The sequence below is a fragment of the Notamacropus eugenii genome, chromosome 2, assembly GCF_028372415.1.
Source record: "Notamacropus eugenii isolate mMacEug1 chromosome 2, mMacEug1.pri_v2, whole genome shotgun sequence".
Taxonomy (NCBI): domain Eukaryota; kingdom Metazoa; phylum Chordata; class Mammalia; order Diprotodontia; family Macropodidae; genus Notamacropus; species Notamacropus eugenii.
The window spans coordinates 369857028-369878436 of record NC_092873.1 but is presented as its reverse complement, the minus strand read 5'-3'; the positions used below and the strand labels follow the sequence as shown (position 1 = coordinate 369878436).

The 21409-nt window shown below is 44.1% G+C and overlaps 1 protein-coding gene across 13 annotated transcripts in view; it reads right to left on the bottom strand.

Annotated features, from left to right (window-relative positions):
• Positions 1–21409, bottom strand: part of MSI2 (musashi RNA binding protein 2) — a 530240-nt gene that overhangs the window by 97451 nt on the left and 411380 nt on the right. For all 13 annotated transcript variants that reach the window (XM_072646789.1, XM_072646790.1, XM_072646783.1 and 10 more), the window contains one exon: positions 8282–8364. In XM_072646789.1, coding sequence (XP_072502890.1) covers positions 8282–8364 — 83 coding nt within the window. The remainder of the gene's footprint in view (positions 1–8281; positions 8365–21409) is intronic.

Below are 21409 nucleotides of genomic sequence, written 5' to 3'. Positions count from 1 at the left end.
CACTAAATTTGCGCATCACATATTTCCTAGAGATTAAGTGACCTACCCAAGGCCACACAGGTATTTAGCATCAGAGGAATAAGACAAACATAGGTATTCTGACCCCAGCCCTAGCAATTTTTCTCTGTGCTCTGCAATTCCCCTACAGAGCCAGTACAAAGGCTTTCTGCGGAGGCAGGAGATGGCATCCCCAGTGTGGAGGATGGAAGAAGCAGGCCAGTTTGGCTGGAACCATAAGCACATGCAACAGAGAAATAGGAAATAAATCTGGAAAGGCATGTTAGATGCATGATAGATGCTGGACTGTAAAGGGTTTTAAAAGCCAAGCCGAGAACTCTTATTTTATCTTCGAGACAACAGGGAGATGGAGTTGAATATTCTGGAGCAGGGAAGGGACATGAGGAGAGCTTTGCTTTAGGTCACTGTTACTAACAAAGACAATTACAAAGTCTCCTGGTGCATTTGTGCTTTTGCCAAAGAGATATATTCTTAGGAAAAGTAGCGTATACATAAAATCTTTGTAAATTAAATCATCATAATCAAAGGCTTGCTCTGTAAGGTAAAGTCCTTTTGCAAAATAAATAACCAGGATCATAATTTTGGAGGTGGAAAGACTCTTAGAGGTCATTTAGTCCAAATCCTTCATTTTCCCACCTGTCCCCAATTTCCTCATTTTATAAAACTGAGGCTCACAGAGGTAAAGGGATTTGCCCAAGGTCAAACAGAATCAGTGGAAGAAACAAGATTTGAACTCAGGTTCTGTTACTTGGAATCAGGCATTCTTTCTATCATGTCATACTGCTTTCCCAATTATTTCTAATTAATTCAACTTTTGGTGTTATTCCTCATTTTCTACATATGTGGTTTGCTTACACCAAATTTAATCTGTGTACATGTGTGTGTGCATGTGCATGCACATGTATATGTGTGTGTATGTAAAACTTGTCATGGGTAAATTGCAAATGGAGTTCCCAGTCTCTCCCCTCTAAAAGTATATCTCACCCTTTACTCCTTTCAGGTGGTTCCTTGAGTCCTGACCAGAGAGGAGCAGTTTTGATTTCCTGCTACATATAATTGGGCCCTTAATGAAACTCCTATTCAGCTCTTTGCTAAATCCAGTCTCCTTTCTATGTGACTGTCACTTAGGCTTCTGTTGCTTTGAGGCCACTCCCTGGCCCCTAATCAAGTAAGTACCCCCACTGTTGGGGTTGCTGCTTCAATCAGGGGGGAAGCCACGTGTGGCATTATTAGCTGGCATCCGCCTACTTCGGAGCTCCGGACAAGAGGGAGGTTTCTTTCCAAATGATTATAAAGTGGCTCTACTGACTTACATAAGTGATATTCACATTTGACTGTGATGGAAAGGGTGGATTCTTTCCTGTGAAGGAACCCAGAGGAACAAGGCTGGAACCTTGCTTTTACTTTTGCTTTCCTAGGTGACCTTAGGCAAATTACTTCCCCTCTTTTGCCTCAGTTTCCTCCCCTGTAAAAGGAGTCATTCTGGTCTGATTTAGTTCCATTAGATTGTGAACTCCTTGAGGTCGGGGCCTGTCTTTCACTTCTCTTTGTATCGCTAGAGTTTAGCACAATGTCTAGTAGAAGGTACTTAATAAATGCCAACTGATTGACTTCTAAGGTGCTTTCTAGCTCTAAATCAAAGGCGATGTGAAATTGTCATAGGTTTTTCTGGGTTCCATATCAGGTTCTGCCATTAAAATTCTTGGCATCATTTTCTGCATCCCTCACCTCTGCCTCTGTGACTTTCATTATGGACAATGGGTGAGAAAAGGCAGGAAGAGCTTTGAGATCTGTAGCTCTCAGGGTCAAACAGACAAAAGCTGCTATGGAGACAACTCCTGGGTTCTAGTCCTAAGAGGCAGAGGTAAAGAGGCGAGAATGCGTTCCAGGCACAGGTTGACGGTTTTGGTCACTTCCTGGTTCGTGATCCAATTTCTCCCCTTTTGAGGTGAATGATAGGCACTTAACGCTTGTTTTGCCAAGCATTAAGTGCCTATGACATTCAAAGAACCGTGCTGGTCATTAGTGAGCTCACAATGAGAACAGAAACACCACCCTTACATTGAGGATCTTACATTCAACTGGAGGAAACCACACAGTATTGGGTCACCACTCTGAAGACAATGATCTTAAAATGTCTCATGGCTCTACCTTCAGGAAACTAAACAAAACTTACAAGATCAGTTCTTTTGTTCACTCGTTTACTGCCTATCACAATTTAGTCAACTTGTATTTCTTAAGCTAGTGCCTAGCACTAAGTGCTAGAGATATAAAGAAAAGGAAAAAACAGCTCCTGCCCTCAAGGAACTCACGGTCTAATGGGAGAGATGACAAGTAAACAACTAGGTACAAACAAAATATATTGAGGATAAATGGAAAATAGTCTCAGAGGGAAGGCATTAAGCCTAAGGATTGGGAAAGGCTTCTTACAGAAGGTAGGACTTTAGCTGAGGCTTGAAGGAAGCTTGAGAGAAACCAGGAGGTGGAGATGGGGAGGGAAAATATTCCAGGCATGAAAGGACAGCCAATGAAAGTGCTTCAAACTGAGAAATGGAATGTCACGTATGAGAAAGCAAGAATGTCAAAGTCACTGGAATACAGAGTATGTGGAGAAGGGTAAAGCAAGGTGCTGGATTATGGCATTCTAGGGTCTAGTCAGCATGGGACATTGGAAGAAAGGGCTTTGGATTTGGAGTCAGAAAACCAGGCTCATATCTTGGCTGTAATACTTATTGTCTGTATGTTTTTGGGCAAGTCAATCTTTCTGGGCCTCAGTTTTGCACCTGTGCTGTGAGGGGATTGGTCTCTAAGGTTTCCTCTGTCTCTAAAACATATGATCCTATAATCTTCCCTTTCCAGTCTTATCTTCTATTGCCAGTTCCCTTCCCCCTTCAAATTACTCAGCGCTCCATCACACTGGACTATCCTTTATTTCCAATTCTTGCCCTGCCCTCTACCATCAGCATGATGGGTCAGTGTGATGAAATGGAATGAGCGCTATATTTAGAGTGAGGAGATGTGTGGTTCAATCACAGCTCTATTAGACCCAGGGCATGTCATTTCATCTCTATTTCCTCATATATAAAATGAATGGGTTGAGCTAAGTGTCTCATAAGGGCTTGCTCCAAAGTTGTCTCTCGAGTGAAATCTTCACGTGTGGGCGTCCTTTGTCCCCATGCTTAGAACAGCCTCTACCTGACCTTTGGCCTTGAAGCCTCCCCTTCTCCAAGGCCCAACTCTATGATGCTTTCCTTACCACCCACCAGCCAACAGTGGCCTCTCCAACCTCAAAGAGGGCTCATGGAGTTTTGCCTGGAGCTCTGCTTATCCACAAGGCATAGCACAGTAGGACTTATTAAATGGTTTTTCCACTCATTAAATCAATCTTCTATTGAGTGTCTATTATTGAGCAGGTAGGGAAGAGCAATGTAAAACACAAGCCCTCCTGAAACTTAAAATCTGGCAGAGGGATAGTAAGAAGTAAATGAAAGGTCATAATGACAAATTCCCTGCCTCCCCCTGCACCAAAGTGAACAAGACTGCAGACCCCTCAAAGAAGGGACAAAGCATTCTTCTAATTTTTGAGTCTATTCTGACCCTTTTCCCCCGATTCACAGATGAACCTCAGGCAACAGGCATTCAGTACATGTTGCTACTTATCACAGATGGATGACAATGTCCCCTCCTTGAAAATTTCCCAGAAGGGAAGACTTGTATGAACTGATGCAAAAGGGAGTGCACAGATCAGGAGAAGAGTTTATACAAGAACAGCAATATTGGACAGACAGACAACTTTGAAGGACTTAACCCAACGGAACCAACCACAATTCCAGAGGACTCTTTATGGGACAGGCTACCCACCTTCAGATACAGAGCTGATAGACTCAGGGTACAGGCTGAAGGAAGTGCATGGTTACATATATACACACACATGTATATGTATATAGACATACATATACATAGACACACATATACATACACATGAGGAAGACAGGGAGGGAGGGAGAGAGGGAGAGAAGGAGAGAGGGAGAGAGGGAGAGAAGGAGAGAGGGAGAGGGAGAGAGAGAGAGAGAGAGAGAGAGAGAGAGAGAGAGAGAGAGAGAGAGAGAGAGAGAGAACGAGTGCCAATATAGGAATACGTTTTGCTTGACTATACATGTTTGTAACAGAGGCTTGGTGGTTTTCTGTTTTCTCAATCAGTAGGAGACAGAGAGGAGGGAGAAAATGGGGAACTGAAAATAAAATTGAATTTAAAAAAAGAAAATTTTCCAGGAGATTGCACAAACAGTCTCACATATATCTGTAAAGTTTTTGCTTTCAGGGAACCCTTCCTTGTGCCTAACTCTGGTCATTCTCCTTTCTTTTGTCTGGTTCATACTTTGAGAACTACTGTTCTGAGTCTATGGCTTTCTTTCCCACAGACGGGGCCTGGGTTAATTTCCTCCTCCATGCTGGGTCTCATCTAAAAGAGAAAGGCCTAACTATGGCACCAAAGAAAAGAGAATCCTACACTATGGTACCCCAGGTGGACTATTCTAAGGGTGACTGCCCTGTCAGAATGAACTCCTACTTTGGAGAAGGAGGTTAAATCTCTAAGGATGGGGAAATGGCCGGAAAGTTCCTCTGGCTTTAGGTCAGCCCATGGAATGTGTAGGGGCTAGGATCTCCCTACCATTTACTGTTGGATGGTTCACCTAAAATTAAGCACCAATCCTGACTGGGCAACCAACAATATAGGTGGTCCTGTTGAGAGCTCAAGTCTCCAGCTCTGTGACTCCAAGCACTACGCAGAGCCAGGAAAGACTTGCACTCAAACCCTGACCCTGACACTTATTGTGTGGCCATGGGCAAAAACAATGGGAAACCTCATCTGTCAAATGGGGATACAGAATTCCTGTAGGGTCTACCTCACTACAGGGCTGTTTGGCAGCTCAAATGAGATCATGTCGAAAGAGTGCCATGTATCCCTCAAAGAACTGTATATAAAAGCAAACAATTACTGCTGCTGTGTAACTTCGGTCATACTATCTTATAGTCACTTAGTCTATAGTCAGTCAGTAAGGATTTCTTAAGCTCCTTCTATATGTCAGGCACTGAGGTGACTTAGTGGATAGAATGCTGGGTCTGGAGTCAAAAAGTTTCTCAGTTTCTCTACTAGGGAAAATAAGGAGAAAAATTTCCCTGCCTTACCCATCCCTTACTGTAAGTACTAAGTGAGGCAAGAGATTGGAGAACAAGTTTCAAAAGAGTTACCTAAATGCAGAAGTTTTGTCACTGACTAACTGAATGTCCCCACTGGACTTCCAGGCAGCAGCATGAGTCAGAGCACTGGTTTGGGAGCTGGGAAGAGAAGGGAATAGGCCAGGTACCTATAGGTGCCAGGCATTTGTGCTAAGTGCTTACCAATATTATCTCATTTCATCCTCACAACAAAGATGAGGAAATGAAGTAGAAGTTAAGCCCTGGATCACACAGCTAACAAGTGTCTGAGGCTGGATTTGAATTCAGGTCTTCCTGACTCCAGACACAGGCACTCCACCTATTGTGCCACTAGCTGCTTAGTGAATATTTGGGTTTTGATGGCTCAGAATGAGTGTAAACAGCAATTTTTCTGTTGTGCTCAGAAACTCTAAGGGTCTTCCCCCTCCCTGATTAATCCTTTTGGGAAGGCAAAGTAGGTCATTTTTGGCCTTGATTCTTACCAAGCCTTTCATTACTAAACAGATGTTGCCTCAGACAAACCAAAATCTGGGAAACACCTTAGCTCAAAAAGGTCAAGGTTCCCCACTGCACTGGGGGCCACCACCATTGTCCTGACCAATACCTTGCCACTGGACTCTGATGACTCTGCACAGCCCTGCCTCACTTAAATCCAATTCACTTGCTAGTCAAGACATCACCTTCTTGATGTCAGGGGTCCTCTTTGAGAGCAAAGCACAAGCAACAAGTTGTCTAGCAGAAGACCTGAGTTCTAATCCTGGTTCTGCCTCTTTTCCCATTTGGATATCAGGTTCCTCATCATTAGATTGTGAGTTCCATGAGAACAAGGACTGTCTTTTGCCTTTCTTTGTATCCCTAGCATGTTAGCACAGTGCCTGGCACATTTTTTTTGTGGTTCACTTGCTCAGTCTGACTGTTTGTGATTCCGTGGACCTTTCATGCCAATACTGTCCATGGGGGTTTTCTTGGCAAGGATACTAGAGTGATTTGCCATTTTAAAGCTCATTTTAAAGATGGGAAAACTGAGGCAAGCAGGGTTAAGTGACTTGTCCAAGGTCACACAGCTAGTAAGTATCCGAGGACAGTTTTGAACTTGGGTCTTTTTGACTCCAGACCCAGCATTCTATCCACTAAGTCACTTCAGTGCCTGGCATATAGAAGGAGCTTAATAAATCTTTACTGACTAACTATACACTAAGTGACTATAAAATGAATGGGTTAGACTAGGCAACCTTTAATGCTTTTGTAGCCCTCAATCTACAACCCTGTGTTCAATGTCAGCTCCTTGAGGATAGGGGTCTACCCTACCAGTACTCTGCGTCAGCCATCATTCATTCACCTGATGTTTAACCTGTATTTACCAGGGACAGCTTGAAACCTGCGAGGAATAGGGTTCTTCCTTAGATAAACAAGGGCATCTGTATCGGAGACCAGGCTTATTTCATCTCCCAGCCTCTCTAATGGGATTTTAAACATCGCCAGACAGAAAGACAACTTGCTGAAAGAGGAAAGTGTGAACGTATCTGTCCCTTCACCCTGGAAGGCAATGGATTTTTTTCCTTCGGGTGTTGGTTGGGGGAGAAGATGGTAGGGAAGGGAATCAGAGAGGGGGACTGGAAATCCTATTAGCAAAGAAGTAAGAGCTCATCTATCTCCCCTGTACCACCTTAACGTCCAGGCTGACATCCCCAACATACAGTATGCAAAGAAAACTGTATTTTCATTTTAGATGCATATTATGGCAAGGAACAATATGAACAATATTATTTTAGTGCCCTGGGAAAAAATTAGCAAGTCAAATGTTGAATCAGGCCTGTAGCATATGCTAAGAAGATTGCTTTGATCTTATCCACACTAAAAGCTCTATTATTGGATTTAAAGTCGGTGAACACATATCAGACCAATATACAATGCATATCTGAATACATGTTTCAGAAGCAAGGAATGTTTTGACAAAAGGAAAGGGAATATTTTAACTGAAAATATCAAAGTTACTGCTGAGATTGAAACACACATATTTCTCTCCCTCCCCTCTCTTGGCTGGGAGTTGTGTAAGCCAACCGAGCTGTGATGGCTTGGAGGGATTTGCTGACAGCTTGGGAAACACTGGCTGAGTCGCCAGTTTGGGCCCAGCAAGGGGTTTTCTTCTCTCTTCCACTCCCCCAAATTTGGAGAGAGAAAGGAGAACAAGCAGAAGGAATTTAGGATGTATCATGAAGCCCCCTAGTGGTCACTGTCCTGGGAAGTTGGCTCATCCTTTCTCCTCTATGTCCCAACTCAGCCTCCCTGCAGTACTCCGACCTCCAACCTTTCCTTAGACTTTCTCTCTACTCTAACCTCCCCCTCAACCTCTCCTCAGATCTTCCCTCAATTCTACCCCCTCTAAACTTAACCTCCCCTCAGCTCTCCCTTCTACTCTACCCCTCATTTCAACCCCTCTTCAGATCTCCCCTCTCTCACCCCCTGCTCAAACTCAACCTTTTCTTAGACCTTTCCTCTATTCCCCCCAGACTCAAACCTCCCTTCATATCTTCCACTAGGAGGAAAAAAATCCCTAGAAAAGGGGCAGGAAGAAGACCAGAGAGAATGTGGCATTATTTAATTTTTTGGAGGGGAGGGAGAAGGGAGAGGACATCCTTTTAATTATCCAGTACCATTCCAAGGAAAAACATCATCTTGGTTGGTGTACTTGCTGCAGATTTAAAGCATGTCCACTTCGGAGCCAGACTACAAAGGGGCCCCCAAATCAGCAGCTCCAGTTCCTGGGAATCTCCAATTCCAGAGTCCACAGCTCCATGATCCTTCTATTGGTTCTCTCTCTCCAAACTTGGGGGAGTAGAAGAGAAAAGAAAACCCCTTGACTTTTCAGCCCAGTCCTCTTTCTTTCCTTCTCCACTGGCTAAGCAGAGTAGGAGACCAAAGCAAGAATGTGTGTGTGTGTGTGTGTGTGTGTGTGTGTGTGTGTGCGTGTGTGTGAGCAAGCGCGCATGCTGCATGTGAGCTCAGGAGTTGGTGTGTGCCAACCTTCTCTCCATCAACTTACCATCTTATTATTGATTTCATGGAAGTGTATTTCACAGACTTTCTCCACAACATCTTCATTCTCAAAAGTGACGAAGCCAAACCCTAAGGAGACAAGAGTGGAGAAAAGGGGGAGAAGAGGTAAGTAAGGGCTCTCCAGGGTCTTTGTTCTGCTTGACAATGCTGACATCTCCAGCTGCGCCACTGAAATGTTCTATAAGCACCATCTCCCAGATCTGGGATGGGGTGTGCCACCTTAGCCACAAGAAGGGGCCTTTGAGGGCGTCTCACCAGCCTGGGAGAAAAGGCTGCCTAATTTGTAACCCAGAACCTTTCAGGAAAAAAAAAGTTAATGATTTCACCACCACACAGCCCAGCAATCCGTGGTTTACATTTGGCCTGAAGCAAACAAGAAATTTACTTGTCTGTTATTTATAAGGGTCAGAACCCAGCGGCTTCTCCCACAGAGCCAGGCGGGCAGGATAATGAGAGCTTCGTGGATCACTGCGGGTCCACGCTTGTCCTTTCGGCCTGTTCAAACGGCCAGCCCTTGGGGTCAGCCCAGAAATGGAGGGGGTTATTTGCTCCTTTCTTTCTGAATGACTTCCTCTAATGCCTCATCAGGACATCCTGAGGCCTCTAAGAAACTATTCAAGTTGAAGGCCTCTGTTCTGAGCGGGCATCCTTTTCCCACTGTGGCTTCAAAAGCACGGCAGATTTGGGGCAGTTTAAGGCTCTTTGATGCCCGCTGTCTGCCCGTCAGCTATCTACTGTATTTGCTCTGCTGGAGATGAGCTCTGTGAGACAAACCGGGCGGAGGAATTTGGGCAGTTAACCACCAATATGCATACCAATTTCTTTTCCCCGTATCTTCCTCTACCCACCTCCATCCTTCTCTCCCTTCACAACCCCCACCCCCACCCCCACTGCCCAATCATCCCTGGCATAACAGGCTTCCACGTCTATCATATTGTTCCACAGTAAAATCATTTTATATAAGAGAAGCTCCCTCAGCTTCACTCTCAGGAGCGTTGTTGGGAGGGACTTTAGGAGACCTACCTCATCTAATCCACTTCTTTTTATAGATGAGGAAACTGAGGCCCAGAGATATTATGTGACTTTGTGTAAGGTCAAATAGGAAGTACTAGACCCGGAGTCAGAAAGACCTAAGCTTGAATCCCAGCCTCAGACACTTACTAAGCTGTGACCTTGGACCGTTACCTTTCTCAGCCTCAGGTTTCCCATCTGTAAAACAGGAATAATCATAGTATCTACCTCCCAGGGTTGCTATAAGGATTAAACGAGATATCTGTAAAGCGCTTTGCAAACAAAGTGTCTTGTAAATTTTGCCCTCTTTATATTCTACCACAACACCTTTCCTAATTCCCAAAAATACGGGCAGGGAGGGAGATGGACAGTACAGTGGATGGAAACCAAAGTTCCCTTCCCCACCCTGCCACCAAATAGTTACATGGCCATGATCAAGACAAAGGACTGGAGGAGTCAAAGCTAGAAGGGGACCTACGATGTCCTTGGATCCAATTGCCTGATTTTATAAGGAAACCCAGGGAAGGAAGTTCCTGGAATTTTTGCCCAAGGCCACACAAGGAGTAAACAACAGAGTGGGGATTGGACCCCAGTTCTTCTAAGCCCAATTCCAATTCTCTCTCCCCTATAACTCTCTCTGGACTCAACTCAATGAACATTAATTAACTATCTACTCTGTTCAAGGCAATATGCTAGGCACTGGGGAGACAAGACAACAAGCAAACAGTCCCTAGCTTCAGGAACTCATGCATATGCTATTAGATCTCAAGCTGGTTTCCAGTATTCTGCTGCAGTCCAAAAAAAGGGTCACTGGTATCTCTGGAAAGATACTCAAAAATCCTCAGATCAGTGGAGATTGGGATACAACATGTATACAACCTAAGCATTAGGGGAGCAGGAATTATTTTGGAGGGGGGGCCTTGATAAATCATTGTTACATGTGAATTGTATTTTTTCTTAAAAACAGACATTTCTCATTTAGTTTCCTTTTAAGCATTAGTCTCAATGACTCATTAATTTTCCCTTTAAGGTCAGAGGAAGGAAGGAAAGAAGGAAGGAAGGGAGGAAAGGAAGGGAAGAATGGAGGGAGGAAGGAAGGAAACAAGTATTTATTAAGTACCTACTATGTGCTAGGCATTCTGCTGAGCACTTTACAAATATCATCTCATTTGATTCTCACAACCACCCTGGGAGGTAGGTGCTATTATCACCCCCATTTTACAGTTAAGGCAACTGAGGCAGGCAGAGGTTAAGTGACTTTCTCAAGGTCACACAGTAAAGTTCTGAGGGAGGACTTTAACTCAGGCTCCGCTCTCCTCTACTTTGCCACCCAGCTGCCAAAGATTGTGAACCACCAGGCAGACAAGTTTCTCTTATACCCCCTTCAGATCAAATGTTCCATGCCTCTACCAGCTTCTTTGGAAGCTGCATACCCTAGCCCCAGTTTCTGTATTGAACTACAATCAGGCAACTCTAATTGCCTCAAAGACACTTAGAACTGGATATCCCATAAGCATCTAAGACTCATCACATCTGAAAGAGAACATATTTTTCCCCCCAAACTCCCCCCCAAAACTTTCCTGTTACTGTCACCAGCATCACCAAACTCTGAATCACCCAAGTGGGCAAACTCACAGTCATCCTAGACTCCCCACTCTCACTTACCACACATATCCAATCTATTGTCAAATCTTTTCCCCCATAGACAATCAGGGTTAAGTGAATTGCTGGTGTCCAAGGCTAGATTTGAACTCAAGTCCTCCTGACTCCAGGGCCAGTGCTCTATCTATTGTGCCACCTAGCTGCCCCAAACATTCCTCATATTCATTCATTTCTCTCTACTTATATATGCAGAACTCTAGTCCAGACCATCATCACCTCTTACCTTGATTATTCTAATAGCTTCCTAACTCATCTGGCCTCAAATCTCTTCCCATTCTAACTCCATCCTCCACTTAGATACTGAGGTCATTTTCCTAAAGAGAACCCGGATCAATGAGCTTCCATCACTCTCTATTACCTACAGGATCAAATATCAACTCTATTTTGAAATCTCTTTACAGTCTGGCCCCTAACTACCTTTCCAGACTTCCTACACTTTCCTCTCCTCCTCGTACTCTATGACCCAGCAAATACTGGCCAACTTGTACTTCTTTCAATATGCCCTCCATCTCCTGCCTCTGCACTGGCTGTCCCCCATGTCTGGGATGGTCTGCCCTATTATTCCTGAAATTTTCTTGGCTTCCTTCAAGACTCAGCTCAAAGCCCACCTTCTTTGGAAGACCTTTCCCCCTCTCCTCCAGTTGCTAATGCCTTCCCTTTATCTACTCTGCATAGATCTTGTAGGTGTCCTGTTGTTGACATTAGAACAGGAGCTCCCTGAGGGCAGAGGCTACCCTTTGTCTTTCTTTGTATCCCCAGCCTTTAGCACAATGCCTGACACACAGTAAATATTTAATGAATATTTGTTGGCTCACTGACTGATTGAAGGTCTATTCCTTGGTGATTAAACATGTCTATTCCAGGAGTCAGCCTGGGATAAGAAAATTGGCAGTAAAGTGAGTTGGCATGCTTCTCCTAAACTCACCTGGTACAAGTTATAAAGTAGGTTACCCTTGGGGCTTGAAGCCTTGATCAGAAAAGAGTATATATCTTGTTTTAAATGGGGCCTAACAGATGAACACTGGTTTATCAGGTTCAAACACCTACCACAATGGGTGGCCAAGGAAAAATCCCCAGCCTTCCCTGTGGTTACCTACAGTTCCTTAGGACTGGTTTCTTTTCCTCCCTACTTCTTTCCTTATTCCTTCCCCAACCCCTCAATTCTCAATACTATCCATAACTGAGTAGAAGTGGGAACTTGCAGCCTCAAGGCCACATGTGGCCTTCTAGGTCCTCAAGGGTGGCCTTCTGACCGAGTCCAAGTTTTACAGAACACATCCTTTTATTAAGGGGATATGTTCTGTAAAGTTTAGAATCAGTCAGAGGGCCACCCTTGAGGCCCTAGAAGGCCAAAGATGGCCTTAAGGCGGCAGGCTCCCCACCCTTGCCCCAGATAATCCAAAACACTCCTTGTTATTTGGCTTGCCTGCTATGATTTCTGTTGTTTCCCACCACTGCCAACCCCTCCCCCAGAAAAACTTTTATTTTTTTCTAACAATGTTCTGTGGAGCCTTGTAAAACTTTTCCTGAATATTAATTAAACAGGAATCCATCTAGAATCATTCAATCCTAGCACGGGAAGAGAATTCTGAAGGTATTTAATCCAACTTCTTATCAAAATGGGGATTCCTCCCACAACATCCCTAAGAGATGAGCATCCAGTTCGGGCTTAAATCCTTTTCAGTGACAGCAAACTTACTTGTTCACAAGATGGACCATTTCAGCTTCCATGGACAACACACTGGGTAATGGGGGATAGAGAATATACTGCTGCCTCATCACAGAAGAAAGATGCCAGGCTGTGATCTAAAATATCTGTTATTTGGCATGCAATTATTTGGGAAATCATAGAGCTTTTGAGTTGGAAGGGATCTCAAGCAGAACCTTCTATATAAACATGGGAATCCTCTGTGTGACCAGAGCCAGAATTAGGATTGTTTTTTTACCTGGAGCAAATGCCCCAAACAGCACCAGGGATGAGCGACATAAAGCATGCATGTTCTCAGGCAAATAGTAGGACTGAGGTCTGGGTAGACAGGCACAAGGTTGCTGCTGAGAAAGTCACCACTTGGACCATCAGGGAGTGGGGAACCAGAACTTAACCTATGGAGCTTCCTCCTTTAACTGTCTGCAAACTAGGTGCTGGACTCTGGTATTTCTACACTGTAAAAAGATGGCAACTTGGTCCACTCTAAATTCTGTGCCCTGGTGCAAAACTCAACCTACTCATGCTGCTCTAGTTATGAATTAGTTGTTGTATTTCAAACAAATGGCCATTTATTTGCACAGCTAGGTGATGTAATGGTTATAGTACTGGATTTGGAGCCTGGTTGACCAAGATTCAAATTCTATCTTGGACACTTTGTAGGTGTATGACTCTGGGTGAGTCACCTGACCTCTCTCAGCCTCAGTTTCCTCATCTGTAAACTGGGAATAATAAGATTTTTATCTCATTGGGTTATTATACCAGTTGGTTTAATTGACAGTTCTGTCCTGAGAAGATCAAGGTCACAGGCTTGACCTTCACACCCACAACAAGCTTTTCCCCCAACACAGCCTTCATCCTGCAACCAGGCCAGCTGACTTCATGTACTACATGTGCTGAGATTCAACAGGAGACTTGGGTGAAAAGTACGAATGGTTCAGCATAACTCATTCCAGCTACTGCAAAACAGGGCACACAGTATGTTGTGTGGTGAGTCACAGGCTTGTCATCTTCCTAGCTGATGGTCAGAATATTTTAAAGGTGACACTGTACTCTGCCTGTACTTGTCTCTACTGTTGCTGTTGCCAGCAGCACATCTCCCTAGCAGGGAGACAAGAGCCCTTCCCTGCCCCACAGACCATCCACACTTGTTGTATAAATCACTAATTGTCTCAATGCCAAGTATCATCGTCATTAGGAACTTGTTAACGAACACAGGGATGGAGAATTCTGCTGCCCTCATTTTCCAGACAGTGCCACCAGTTCTAAGATAAGGAGAAGCATCTAGGAGAGATCAGAATTGAAATGCAGGCTGTTGTCTGGGGGTGGGAGGGAAGGAGTTTGGGTAAGGGGGGCAGGGAGAGAAGGAGAGGCTGGTTTCACCAAACCCTTTCAAATTCCCACTCTGATGCTCTCCTGACTAGTCCTGCCCCTAACCCCATGGGACTGACAATGCAAGTATCACAAAAATGCTTTTTCTTGATTAAAGGAGATAGCTTGGGTTTCAAGCCCATGTACCCAGGATGCATAACAATTCAAGAACGTCGAGTCTCATTTACACGATTTTAAAGACCTATATCATTCTAACATGTCTGTCTGTTTGGCCTGGGTAGAGAAAACAAACTTGATTATGTCTAAAATATTTATTTATTCCACTTGGGGGAAAGCAAAGAAGCGATGAAACACTTAATTATCAATAAGTGTTATTCCTTAACTGGTAATCATTTTCTCTCATGGCTGCATTATCATTTACAATGAATGAGTTGGATGATGGTTAACAACCCCCCCCCCCCCCAATGAAATAAAAAGTGGGATGAAGGAAGACAGGCATAAATTAGAGTGAAGGGAGCAGGGGGTGGAGAGGTCTTATTTTTTCTCCCTTCAAATGATCTGTGTAGGATAAGAAGACAGGGTGGGAGAAGAGGAGAAAGTCAAGCAGAAGAGAAATCCCAGAAATGGCTCAAAGGGTGCTTTGGAAAGAATAGGATTGTTAGAAGTCTCATGTACCTGGAGCTTTCAGGGACACAAAAGCCCTGCTTCCCAATCTTCCTGCTAGGGAGGCAATAAAAATAGCTTGTATTTACGTAGTATATTATCTCATTTGATCCACACAATGATTCTGTAAAGTGCCCTCCCCCCCAAACTGCCTCTGATTTAACTTTATATTGATTGATTTTCTTTGCATTTATGAGAAGCAGAGTAGATAGAGGGATAGCCAGGAAGACCTGGGTTTGAGTTCTGCCTCTGACACATATGGGCTATGTTACCTTGGACAAGTCCCTTAATCTCTCAGTGTCCCAAACTCTCTTAAGACTATAACAGAAAATGTAGTGACCGGCAATGGTAGAGGGAGCTTCTTCACCTGGGAGTTCCCTATACCAATGAAATAACAGTTCTGATCCTTACTCTGTTCATATTTATTTTGCACATACTTGTAGATGTATTTATTGTCTCCTCCTCCACTAGAATGTAAACTCTTGGCAAGCAAGGATTGTTTCATTCTTTACGTCTGTATACTTGGCTGCTAGCAAAGTGCCAAAGCGCATAGTTGGTGCTTGATGAATGTTTATGCATTCATGCTATTATTATTCCAATTTTTCAGATGAAGAAACTGAGGCTCTGAGATATTCAGGGTCACCTAGCTAGTAAATGAGTCCCTTAACCTTGAGAAGACATTTGGTGTATTTGCTCTGCCAACTCTACATTCACTAGCCTCTTCCCTTTCCCTTCAGACCCAGGGCTACTTGGGACGCTCTAACCCCACAATCTCAATAACTCAAGTAATATAATAACATGATCTCAAGTCATAAAACTGTGGCAAAGGCAGCTATGAATCCTTATCACTAATCTGAGGAATCTCCAGTTTTTGAAGGTGCCTAATTCAAAGCCACTGGCTGCTTTAAGGAGAAGACTAGAGAGAGCCCTCAAGAAAAGAAAAACAGGAGTTGGTTTTTAGCTTTGGTTTGTTTGTTTTGGATGTGCACTATTTATTTTTCAGCCTTATAATGACCCTACAAGATAGCATTCCGTGCATTTTTATTCCCATTATACAGATGAATATAAGCAATATAGCCAGAGTCACGCAGCTGGAAAGTATCAGAAGCAGGCTGTGGGATGTGAAATTAGATCCTCCACCCACGGCTGAAATCCCAACCCTGTAGTTGTTGGGTTTTTTAAATCAGAGGCACCATGTGTCAGCCCAAAGGTGCCAAGGAAGGTGTGCATGAGAATAAACACCAAACAAAGAAGGGTGCAGAGAATGGACACAAATAGGGTAGCACTTGACAGGGAGCATCCAGCATCCTTTTGAATGAAGCTATTATTAGAAACTAACAAGCCCTATTTAGGAGATAAGCATTTAATAGTCAAACTTTTTTTCTTTATTCAAATAAACAGAACTGAATATTCATTCGAATAATAGTCTATTTTAAAAAGGGGAGGGGGGGGAACGAAAACTAGAAACCCAGGAAACAAAACACCTCAAAATGTAAAAGGTTAAGCCAAATGCAGCCACCCACTGGAAAAAGAGTGAGTCCTGGATTTGGAGGTATTTGGGGGGTAGTGGTAGGAACAGACTACTCTTGTCTTTGAAAATCATTTTCTATTTTCATATAGGTCAATGGATACTAATAGGCAATCAGGCAGTGCCTAATGCATCTCCAATGAAAATCGATGGGAGGCATGAGTTAATCTAGCACTTGGTTTAGGGGGAGAACTAGGAAAAAAAGAGAAAATGGTCTGATTTATTTCAGCTATCACAGGAGGAACTAAAGGCATGTGTACGTATGCAAATGTATGTATAACTCATTTAGAACCCCTCCCCTTAGGCTTTTAAACCACAGGCAGTAGAGATATACACTTCGGGAAATGAGCCCTCTCTCCTGGAGGTCACCCTAGACACACAATGGGGTCATCAAATTCAGAAAGCCGCATTAGCTAGCCCTGGCCATTTCTGGGGGATGTGAGGGAGGAGGTGTGGTCTCTGGATAGAATGTAGGCCATCAAATACATAGCATCCTCTTCATCTTTCCCATCACTAAATGTCAAGTGGTATCATCATTAACCACCATCACTTTGGAGACACTGTGAACTCTCAATTATCCAGTGTTGTGGATTATCTGGGGGTTGCAGGGTGGGGAAGATTTCTGCCTGGTTTCTCTCTCTCTTAGCCCCTGCAACCCAGAACATTCTGGGAATTCCTCCTCTTACTATTAAGTTGGTGTATGCTAAAGTAAAGTTATCTTTTCAAAGTAATGTTATGCTTTTAATATGAGCCTAAACGGGGGGAGTGGGGGAATGATTTATAACATATAAGTTAAATCTTCCCCAAAACAAAAATTCATTCAAATTTTTTATTCTCATCCTTTTCTGCTTTGGGGTATCTCTGTCACTGTTCCTTTACATTAACATGACCTAACAAGAGTTGCTTGTATTCTTTATTAAATATTTTTAGATACAAAGTATTATGGAGAGCTAGCACAATCCCAGTCCCTGCTGTCTTGGACCTAACATCCAAACTAGAAATACTGCACTGGATGCAGCAGCCTGTGGCAGGATAGGAGCTGGGCCCTTATAATTCTAAATTAGGTTTGCCATTTCATTCAATTCACTCTCGAACCAGGGTACAGGCTACAGGTAACAATGCAAAATTTCACTAATGCTCTCTTCCCCTTGTTACGGTATCTGGGAAATGGGCATCAGATCGTCATAAATAACAGAAAGCAGATGAGCTTGCTATACTGAGGAAGGCTGGTCTGTCTTTAGCCACACCATAGACAGATCTACCATATCAGATCTCTCTCATTCCTTTCTCAGGCTGGTTTTCCCTTCAGGTTAACCTGTGCTGGTTCCTCATCTGTATGAGAATGTAACACATGGAACACATTGACCTCAGGTGGTTGTCAGGAAGCTTAGAAGTAATACTAAAAGGACATGAAAACAAAAACTGGTGTTTGCTTGGGTTTCCTCCAAACTGAAGGGGAGTTAGCCTAGATCTGGGGTGCTCTACCTTTGGTTTGTCATGGATCCCTTGGCCAGTCTAATGAAGTTTATGGACTCCCTTCTCAGAATAACATTTTAAATGCATAAAGTAAAATACAGATTAAGAGGGATATCACTTATAACTGAGCATTCCACTCATAATGAAATACAGTTATCCAGATATATGAGAAAAAAGTTCACAGACTCCAGATTGAAAACCCCTGGGCTAGATGGAGTTTCCAGAGAGCTCTAGAATTCCATGATTCTATGCCAATTACATCAGAGTGGCAAACCCAGCTTAAGAGGGCAGAAATAAGCAAACACAGAATGATTCTTAAACAACTCCCCCCCTCCCCAATCTGTTTAACCCAGATTTTAAAGGGAATGAGTTGCTTCGCTGCACAGTTTCTCTTTTCACTTCTGCCTCAATCTCTAGCATCAGCCCTAGTGCAAAAAGCGGGAGTAGCGTGACACTTGGTGACCCATTTAAACAGAGTCCTGTTTTCCAGCAACCTGGCTTAAAAAAAAATGGGCCAGCCACCCTGGAGGAATCAGCATACTCCTGTCTAGAGGCCCTCTATTTATCTGATAAGGGAACAAAGAACAAAGGGAAGAAAGAGTGACCTGGGATGCAGAGGAACCATCCTCGAGGCTAGCCATAAACAAAGACTCCAAGGAGGGGACCAGTAGAAGAGGCAGACATTCCTGTTCTCCTCTTTCCTTCCCTCCCTCCCCCATAATGTCTGGCAAAGAGGACACAAAGCCTCTGCAGCCCCCCATTCTCAATGCACCAATGTTTATCCACCCCCTCCCCACTGACACACTCTCTTTTCCCTCAAATCCAACAAGCTCCACTTGGATGCCCTGCCCCCCCCCCAACTCTGGCATTATTCTCTCCCTACAAAGTAGCCCTTAGGTTGGTATCTGGGGCCCCTCCAGCATGGCATTATTGATGCACCTGCTCTCCTGTTTACACCAATAGTTTGGCAGCTGGTGGTTGTAAACTGTAATAAAATGCCTTTCAAAAAATGAAGGAATGTGACCAGACAAGCCAGACATCATAATATTAAAGTCTGTGTCAATTAATTTTTTTCTTCCCGCTTGATAAATGAGCCCCATTCCATCCCCTAATAATGAGGGGAGAAACAAGAAAAGTTGACATTAGTTTAATTTATTTTCTCAACTTGCCTGGTCATATTTCTTTCTGCCTTGCAAAGCTTGCTGGGGCTGTGGGGAATTGGAAGTAGCTCTCACACGGCCGAGGCATAGATTGGTGTGAATCAACATGGATCTCCTTCATTCACACATACCACTTAATCAGGAGGGGGAAAGTTACTTAGAACAAGTCAGCTCACACCTGCGTCTCTCCAGCCACCTCTGGAGGGAAGGCACAGAGGAGGGAGGGTGCTCACATATGCTGGCAGGGGGAGGGGAGATCAGAAAACATAACCATCCTTCTGAAATTTCCCATCTAGCCTGCATCAAAGTACAAGGCTGAATTCCTTAAATTAATATTAAGCCAAACTGGCTCTATTCACTAGACCTGAAATTATTCCTTGGCTGGAAAGAGAAGCTTTCCTCCTGGTTTTGGCCCCAGAATGCTCTGCTTAAAGTTTCCCTTGAAATGTGGGGATACATATTTTAAAAGCAAAAGGCAGAAATGAGAAGACCATTTCAGGATGAGTTTCTATTAAATAATGATTTTTCAAATGACCAAAGGAAAGCCGATGTCGGCTGTCGAGATCTCTGTCCTTCCATAAAACAAGATATTCTGGAAGGGGAAGGTTGTCAAGAAAGCATCAGCCTCTGTCTCCTGAATCACTGAAGGAGGAGAAAGAACTAAGAGACTGTTGGCAGGAGAGCCTGTAGGGCTTCAGTGACCTGGGCAAGCAAAGAATGGCCCCTGGAATGCTTTCCGCAACTCTAGTCTGGGGGTTCTTAGTCCCTCCTGGCAGTCTGGTGAAACTCAGGGAGCTCTTTTCAGCCATAAAATAAAACGTTCAGGATGACAAAGGAAAGGACGTTGAAATGCAGTGATCACAACATTAAAACACTAAACTTAGGGATCGAGCCCAGATTAAGGACCCCTGGTTCTAAATTCTAGGGATGTCTCACTCTGAGGGACAGGTAAGACAGACGCTCCTTTCACTGGGCTGAAGGATGGCACCGTCCCAGGTAAGGCTGTTCTTTGGAGCTCCTCAGCCTTCCGGCTCTGGTCCTTTCCCCATATCTTAACGGTGTCAAATTTATGTTATCTGATCCCTCTCCCTCCTCTGTTCTTTGTCCTCCCTCAGGCACTTGCTGATCTCTAGCTCTCTGCCACCCTTCCTGTGCCCCTAAAAAAATCTGCTCTCAGGAAAGGATCTAGAATTCATGCCTATTTCAGCCTAGGAGCCCAAGGCCATCATTATCCCCCAGCCAGATTTGAATTTCAAATCATTTTTCTGTAGTGTTTTATGGTTTGCAAGATGCTTCCCCTCACAAGAGCTTTGTGAGGTAGGTAGTATAAGTATTATTGTGATCTCCCATTGCTCAGATGAGGAGACTGAGGTTTAGACAGCTTATGTGATTTGCTCAAGGTTAAAGCGGTAGCAATAAATAGTTTGAGTGGGGATATGGACCCAGGTGTCTCCTGACTCCTGGTTTAGCTCTCCTCTTTCTCTTCCTCAAGGAATGATGCTTCTGTGATGTAATATCAGACTACAGGAAGCCAGTGGGAAGGATTTATTTGGAGGACAAGTTGAAGTGAGCATCTCTATCACTTCCTATGCCTCTCAAAGAATAGCAGGGGATAGACAGCTACCTCCCTGATCTCAAGGCAAAGAGGGATGGGACAGCTTGGAATCAAACCCTTCTCCAAAAATACAAAATAAAATAAAAATACTTGGAAATCTGCCTTGCATACTGATAGTGTTATTTGAAAGTGTCTGAGGCTTTTTAGAGTCTCATCCTAGACAGAGAGAGAGAGGGGAAGGGGGAGAGGGAGAGAGGGAAGGAGGGAGGGAGGGAGGGGGAGAGAAAGGGAGAGAGAGAGGGAGAAAGAGGAGGGAGGGAGAGACAGAGAGAAACAGAGACAGAGGGAGGGAAGGAGGGAGTAAGGGAAAGAAAGGAGGAGAGTGAGAGACAGGGAGAGGGAGAAAGGGAAAGAGGGGGAGAGGGAGAGATAAGGAAGGAGAGACAGACAGAGATGGAGAGATAAGGAAGGAGAGACAGACAGAGACAGAGAGGAAGGAAGGGAGGGAGGGAGAAAGAGAGAAGAGGAAGAAGAGGGAGGGACAGAGGGGAGGGGGAAAGGGAAAGAAGGGGAGAAGAAGAGGTAAGGAGGGAGGGACAGAGAAAAGAGAGAATGAGAGAGAGAAGCAGAGACAGGGAGGGAGAGAGAGTGAAAGGAGAGAGGAGAGTGAGGCCGAGAGCACCTGCGATCCCATCTAGAAAATACCAACCTCATTTAATTCCAAGCCTGCTCTATAGCAGTGATTCTGTGAATGACACTTGTCAGGACAGGAGATTAGTTCACAAACCTATTTTTTTGTGCGTGGTGTTCCATCTTGGTCAGGAAAATAGTCAGTTCTTGGCGAGAGAGACACATATTACCGCTGTTAAGTGCCAATATAAACTCTGGGACTCAGTGGTAAATTCACCAAATTAAATCGCTAGACAACTGGCTGAGACCAGGACCTCCGCAAAAGGGGCCAGGATTTCAATGCGGACCCAGCAGGAAGGAGGGGAGCTGAGGTCAGGCACACAGCTGGAGAA